Here is an 8,201-nt window from a genome sequence, read left to right on the forward strand (position 1 = left end):
GGCAATAAAAGCCATCAATTAGATAAACTGTGAAATACTAATCAAAACAAATTGATCGCATTTGTAAAACGCTAGGTCGAGACTAATGTTAAAATAATGGGGACGTTATAAACAAAAATACATTTTTACTACTGATCTACTTCATAAAATTCAATGTATCCGAGTACCCGATCAGTAGTTTTACTAACCGATATTCGCATCGTTCAACGATTAACTGGTTAACCGGGTACTCGTTGACAACACTACTATGAAATATATAATATGAAATAGATGTATCCCGAGAGAGATACAGACCCTGTATGCAAGTGATAAGGGTATATTGCTGCATAAGTAAGGGAAGTTGACGATTGAAAAGTTAAAGTTATTACGTTTATGATAAAGCTTTGTTGTTAGATTATCATTAACGTCTTTTTCTTATAAAATATCCAAATATGAAACAGATGTGTCAGACTCTGTGGTATCTTTTATCTCAAGCTCACCAGGATATCTCGTGTCGACATAAGAATGGAAATAACCATTGTTAATTGACAATACGTCGTCGGTGTATCTAAATTTCGAGTTGAAGGTCACAGCAAGTGTTTTCTTCTTTTGACGTACAAGATTTTGAACAAATTCTGCTTCACATGAATACAAAAATAGGTCTGCTAATAACGGGGCGCAATTGGTGCCAATGGAAATTCCAACAGATTGTTGGAAGACCTGATCTCCAAAAACTAAAAAGATAAAGATATTCAAACACAATCATTTTTTTTTATATCAACTTCGGAGTACTTGTGTATAATCAGAACACTTTTTAACAAAATAATTTTGTAAATGACAAGTAACAAGGTAAATACATTTACGAGTTCCATTTTTATTGAAAAAGCAGCTGACTATGATGTCGAAAAGCCTGGACTTTAACTTAATGTGGGGAATGGTTTTATAAAGTGTTGAAAAGACGTACTTTTTTATGTTATTGATTGTGGTAAAATTTTGTGATTTCAAATTTTCCATAAGTTCCTTGCAGTTCTTAAGTATCCACATTACACCACTTCTCGAACATATTTGTTTGTTTGTGTGTTGTTTTACGTACCTCTCGAGAATTTTTCACTCATATGGAGACGCCACCACTTGCCGGTGGATAGCTGCAAATTTTGACCTATTCTCGGCACTCAAGGCCATTGAGCAGTGAGGGATCTTTTTCGTGCCAGCACCTTCTGCGACACGGGACCTCGATTTATACGGTCTTATCCGAAGGACCGGTCTCCTCGTCCCACAGTGGGATTCGAAGCCGCGGCGTAAGGATCAACTCCTTGCTCTTCTCGAATATATTGTTGTATTGTACTCCTGAGGTTTCCCCTTCACTACTATTAAAATTTTAACGAGGATTAAAGAAAGAGGCTTGGTAGAACATTTACGAGTTTTCACAGTTTTTGTGCCTATTTTTAATGTTAATTCAGCTTTGGCGATCCACACCTTAGTACTGTTTTTTTTTCTTTCGACTAAAAAATTAAATCATTAATTGCCATGTACAATTTCTTCATTTTCCATGGTCTAAAATTTGCAAACATGTCGAGTTAGAGTTGGGCTATAATTACACAGGAACCATTTCGGTTTTTACGAGTAATATGGGACTTCCTTAGAAACACCTCGATACCGCTTTGATTGTTAAAACGCCTGATTAATAAATTCAAGCAAACTCTGCAACCTTGTCAACTATTCTCATGTTATTGTCAACTTTTCTCAAAGCAACGACATGTATACCAAGTATTTAACGCGAGTTTTGTTAATAACATATCATGTTTGACACATTTGTAGACCCACTAAAAACTCTGAGGGCTCCTGATTATAATTCCATATGATAAACGGTAGTCTACATAAACTTTCTATCAAATGGCAATTATATCACTTAGCGTGCATCCAAGTCATTAACAACAGCTGATTTTCAAATTTTACTTTGCTGAAAGATCATTTTTTGGCCTACGATAAAATTACTTTAAAAGGATATTTTTGTAACTTTAATCATTTTATTTTATTGATTCTGATGTTTGTTTTTCAACAAAGTCACGTGATTTAGAGATCACATATAGTGGTCAAAGAAAGAAAAAAATGAGGGTAGTCTATTAACATGAGGTTTCTATGCCTGTTTCTAAATGTAAATTATCAAAAAATTGTTCATTTATGGCGGACACATATCAAACTAATATTATGAATACAAAGATTATTTCATTTAAGAATGAAGATAATTTTTTTTTATGACTTGAATTTTAATGCTTTCACATTTTGCAAATCTTGTATGTAAATCTTTGCAAAATGCACACCGTATGATGAAATATATGGAGATAACGAACAGTATTCAAGCTCAAAAGTCCATTAAACAATACAAAATAGGAGCAGAGCAAACACGGACCTCCAAACATCAGAGGTGGGATCAGGTGCCATGGAGGAGTGAGCATCCCCTGCCGACCGGTCATGATGTTTAGAAATAAATAATTATCATTTAATTTAAAAGTTTATTTCATACAAGTTTTTATTTGTAATTGGGTATTATCTTTATAGATGTGCTACCTATTTTACGCATGAAATGCTCATATAAGAAATGTGGTTTCGAAGTATCTATTTAACTATAACAGTTTTGTATGAAATGTTGAAAACATTGAAGGACTTTTGCTTGTGATTGAATAAAAATTGAGTTTTTATAAGTATAAAAGATTCTAAATTAACAAAAAATAAAGAATCCATAAACGTACAGGATGGAAATATTAATGCAAGTACATGTTGAATAATCATTCGAGTACTGAGTATATTACAATAAGAACGGTTGTATTAAAACTATATAACGTAAAATGAAATAACATCGTAAGAATTGTTTTGATTTCATTTCATTTTGAATGAATTACAATATATTTAATAAATTTAATAAAAAATGATATGTTAAATATAATACAAATATATATCTCTATATACAAATCAAGTCCCTGTACCCTTTTCATGGCACTCCATAAAACGGGGAAGATTTTAAACAGCTCCTTCCACTATGCATATCAAAAGTTTTCGTATATCTATGGACTAACATCCCAGGTACAAAATGGGCCCTAAGGGTTTGCCGCTCGCTTTGAACTCTTTGGGCCCAAGGGTTCAATTTTCTTTCCAAGTGCCGGGTCAAAAACGTAGGCATTTAAGGCGGCTTGTGACTGTTCCTTTGCTTTCCTAGGCGGAAAATATAAAAATCATGGGTCTTTTGGATATAACCTTAAAATAGAAGGTCCAGCTAATAATGAAACCATTCATAAATCAACATTGTGACACTTCACCTACAGCGGATAATCTCTTTATCTGGGTGAAAAATTCTGAAATGGCGTAAAGCAACATTCAATTGTCAATCACATGTGACCTTAGGAAACTTCTTTCCCCCATGGCATTTACTTTTTTTAAGACAGAACAGCATTTCTTGTAGCTAATAATGCTTCCAAAGATGAGTATTACTTCCTGAAATCCAAATAGATTGAGTCCTCTCTCAACCTCCACCCAGGTAACACATTAAAAATTCCTGGATCCTATGTCACTCGTACGGAAAAAAATATGAGGGTCCCTTTGAGAGGTTGGGGCGAGAATTCCCAATATAAAACCATCCCATCAGCCATTCCCTATCTTTAAAAGTTAAATGTGTACCTATAGAAAAATAAGTCAATAACACAAATAGTAAATGATTATTCCCACAACAACAAAGATAGCTTTAGCCATTTCTAGTACTAACAGATATGCGATACAAAAAACGTAGCATAAATAAACTAAACTATAATAATAAAAAAATTAATGAAAAACTTATATCCACACTCTAGTATGTAAAAAAAATGTATTTACCTCCTTTATTTTTAGCAGACGGTTCATTGAGAATTGTCTTTATGTGTAAATTCATAGATTCTAATCTTTCTAGTCCTTTGATTTTAGATTTTTTGGTAAGAAGTTGACATTTTTCGAGTAAAAATACTTGGTTTATATAATTTTTGTTAAGTGCTTTAACTGAAAGTTTATGATATGAAATAATCTACATAAGCTAATAGTTTTTGTTTTCATTTATTATATTTTCCTGCAATAATGATAAAAATTAAGCGAAAAGTTTTTATTTACATATGTACATTACCAAGTTCATAATCTGGTAGTCATTTTTTTTGTTTATACGAAGTTTACATTGAAATTTTGGTGTTGGTTAAAGGTGTTTATGATATCTAGGAGTTGCCAAACACACCCATCAGCATTTATCATTAAATTGAACCATTAGCCCACTGATTCGTGCAGTTTTTAAAGGTAAAAAAGGTAAAAAAAAAAAAACTAACTGAAAATATTAAAGCTATTTAGGCCGCAAAACGGTCTCGTAGAGAATGGTCCTTTCCGGGGGGGGGGGGGGGGAGGGGGAGGTCCATGTTTCATGCCCTGTTCACAGATGTGTATTGTTTAAAGATTTTTGAGATCGATCACAGATAGTTATTTCCACCTTATTCACTGTATACACATGTATATCGACTTGATATTAATAATCGATTATGTTAGTTTTCGAAATACTTAAAAAGTTGATAAAGGAAAACAGCATCGTGCTGACTTAAATTGCTTGGAACTATGGAACAACAAATTTTTGATAGAACGAAATATCAAGATGGCATAACAGAAGAATGCAACGTGTGTACTAAGTATAGTACAAAGTACAAGAAGCAATGGTAATAATTAGTTTAGAATGTAGATTGCAGAATTTATAAAGTCATATTAAGTCTGGGGAGAAACCCGGTCGCTAATAGCATAGGGGAAAATGGGAGGGGCTGGACCAATATCTGCACCCATTTCAGAATACTGATGAGGCATGTCATTTGATCCTGTAAAAAAAATAAGGCATTCTTAATCTTGATAACAGCAAAATAATTTTGAAGTACAAAATAACAAGTACTCGAAATCGGTTTAGCACTTCCTTACGAGTCAGCTCCGAGTAATCTTTCAACGTCGTTGCTTTCTTCTTTGATAATTGTGACTTTACAGTCAATGTTTGAGTCTTTTTTAATTTTCTAAAATGATTAAATAATTGAAGTTACATTTGCAATCGAAAAAAATGTAGAGTCCTGCTATTAATATTACCTTTTTCACAATTACATAAACAGCTACTTGTAATGGTTTGTTTAACCTTTGTATATCTTGTAGTAGTGTTCTCGGTAGTTGGTAGAGAAAACTTACCTCCACAAAAACATATTCAACCCAAAAGAGATTAAAAGGAAAGACCCAGAAACTCCGGCAATAGCAAAGAATGCGATGGAATTGAGACAAATGTTCTCATCCGCTGAATCTTCTACATTGGTACCTTTGAATAAAACAATTTGAAATTCATTTGATACAGGTTTTTGTACTCATTATGTTAGGTCAACATAATGATTTGCATAAAAAAAAAATTATCAGATAAAGTTTGTTTCTTGATATTAATTAACAAACTAAAAAAAAAAAATTATGAGGGTTAAGATATTAGACTTTATTTGTTTTGTTTATAGTCCCGAGAAGAATTTTTTACTCATATTATGACGCCACCACTTACCGTTTGAAAGCTACAAATTTCACCTCTTTGAGGCTTATAAAACGTAAACTGCTCAAACCCAGTTTAAACAGTATAAACTGGGTAGCTATTAAATTCAATCCTTATATATTTTGGAATTATCTTTTGAAGTATTGTCATCGAACACTTTAGCAACGGATAGCAATATTCGTATGCAAATAGAGCAAAGGAATGTAAGTCTGATCGGAAAAGAAATATTTGCCATATACTAATATTAGTATGCATAACACTTGGGAGTAAATTATTGAAAGCAGTCTTCAACTGAAATTTTACCAACAGTAAGCGTTTTCTTATCTCTTCTTATTCAAAACTAGTAAGAAAACATGTTGCTTTTGTAGAGAAACCCTTTTTTGTATCCTACGAGCATCTTACTTTAATACATTAATTAAAATTGTAGACCTGTAATCATCACTTAAGAACTGTATGAAATTTATGTATATATTCATAACCGTCATTTGCAACTTTTTTCTAATTTAATACCTCTAACATTCGTATCTATGAAATGAATTTTGTTTATTACTAAAGTTATAAGATATACATACCGAAAACCTGAACCTCGCAAAGTTCAGCAATTGTTGTGTTACGCCGAGATCCCAAAGGAACGATAACTCCGTTACCGCGTTCGTTATAGTACGTGACGTAGCGTCCCCGTTCTACACACACATGTTTTGAAAGAAGATGTGGAAATGTGTCCGTATTTTTATAGCATAGGTAACCATCCTTAAGTTTTGTCGTATTTGATATGAACAGAGAAAACCCTGCATGCTCAGACATACGCAAAGAATCTGAAAACAATTTAGAGCAGATAAATGCCACTTTCGTTTTTATTTTGAAAATTAAAAAAAAAATTGGATGACTAAGAATATATAATATCATTTTTTAAGTATTGTGTTTCTCTTGCTATGCCTCTTATGTATTTTTTAAAATTCATTTGTATAGAAAGACATTTACGTAGCCTTTATTCACCATTGTTATTACTGTCATTCCTATAGAAGACTTTGATGTTGTAGATAGCTTTTATCTCCCCTAAGTCCACTCTCCACCACACTACATGATCATACTTCGTTTGAGCACAGCTACCTTCCCTCTGAATTGTGATACCGTCCACAGCTAAATCAGGTCCATACGAAGACTGAACTGAACTCTGCACGGTGCTCATGTTCAGTGCTAAATTTTCTGTTATATTTTTTATAATAAGCAGATATTAAAGAAGATTCTACACTAGAATTTCAAAGATGGGAAAGTAAATAAAGCTCAATTTAGGTATTTTCATTGTGTATTTATCAATTTTACTGTCTTCTTGACTAATATTATATCAATATATTATTATTATATTATAATAATATATTATTATTATATAATTATATACTATTATAATATTATAATATTAAATAGTATACTTACCAAGTCCATGGCAAGGAAATGTAAATACTAAAATGAAACCCAAAAAAAAGTAATAATATTTGGCATCCATTTCAAAACTACACAGAAATATGCCAGAATTCTAAATACAGGTATTATATTTTCATCTTTCGTAAGCAACGAAGAAATATACTTCTATGTCCTTAATTACTTCCTTCAGGTTGAATTCAATAGAATATTTATTTCCTTCTTGCTTTAAAGCACTTGAACTAATTCAAAATGCCGTCCTTGTGTATTTGAATTTAACTACCAAATTACGTCACCGTTTAAAACAAATAGAAAGGGTTTATTATTCATTTGCAAGTCATAGCATTTCCATAAAAGATAATTTTACTATACAAATGATAAAGGTTAAGTGAAAAATGGAGATAAGGAACTGTATTCAAGCTCAAAATCAATTTGAACAATACAGTTTAAATACAATATTTAAGCAATACGGCAGCAGAGCAAACACAAACCTCAGAAAACATGAGAGGTGGGATCAGGTGGCATGTCAATTTTCAACTTCCCTTACCTATGCAGTAAAATATACACTTATCAGCTGCAAACAGGTTCAGATCTCTCAGTCGACACGCAAGAACATGCTCTACGTATAAACAATTTCTAAAACGAGGTAAGTTATTGATGAAATGTATGGAGATAACGAATAGTAATCAAGCTCAATACTCCATTAAACAATGCAAATTTTGGAGCAGAGCAAACACAGACCTCTTAAACATCAGAGGTGGGATCAGGTCCAATGGAGTAGTGAGCATCCCCTGCCGACCGGTCACACCCGCCGTGTGCTCCTGTCATGATCGGGTAATAACGGAAAAATCCGTCGACAATTCAGTGTGTAAATAATGGCCTAACAATTAGTATGAAAAACGTAAGTCAGCATTTGACTTAATGATAAATTGTATTTGCTGACAGGGTCATTGTATCGACCATAGAACTTACGAAATGTTGACTTTAAACGAGACTGCTGATATTCTTGTTTCATCAACTTGTTTGTCAATAACTTACCTCCATTTAGAAATTGTTCATACGTAGAGCATGATCTTGCGTATCGAATCAAATGAGAGATATAAACCCCATATGCAGGTGATGAAGGTATATAGCTGCATAAGTAAGGGAAGTTGACGATTGAAAAGTTAAAGTCATCACGTTTATCATAAAGCTTGGTTGTTAGATTACCATTAACGTCTTTTTCTAGTAAAATATCCAAATA

At 32.7% G+C, this 8,201-nt stretch overlaps 1 protein-coding gene across 1 annotated transcript; it reads right to left on the reverse strand.

Annotated features, from left to right (window-relative positions):
* Window positions 1–5,195: 5,195 nt before the first annotated feature.
* Window positions 5,196–6,740, reverse strand: LOC133201222 (uncharacterized). Its single transcript, XM_061337016.1, has 3 exons — window positions 6,536–6,740; window positions 6,112–6,354; window positions 5,196–5,323 (listed from the first exon to the last, which is right to left on the reverse strand). Exons 1-3 carry the CDS (start codon window positions 6,726–6,728, stop codon window positions 5,196–5,198), a joined length of 564 nt encoding a protein of 187 aa, XP_061193000.1. The 5' UTR covers window positions 6,729–6,740.
* Between the last annotated feature and the right edge of the window lie 1,461 nt (window positions 6,741–8,201).

Source organism: Saccostrea echinata, unplaced genomic scaffold, assembly GCF_033153115.1.
Source record: "Saccostrea echinata isolate AGI-Se365-2 ecotype Australia unplaced genomic scaffold, CSIRO_AGI_Sech_v1 ptg000043l, whole genome shotgun sequence".
Classification (NCBI taxonomy): domain Eukaryota; kingdom Metazoa; phylum Mollusca; class Bivalvia; order Ostreida; family Ostreidae; genus Saccostrea; species Saccostrea echinata.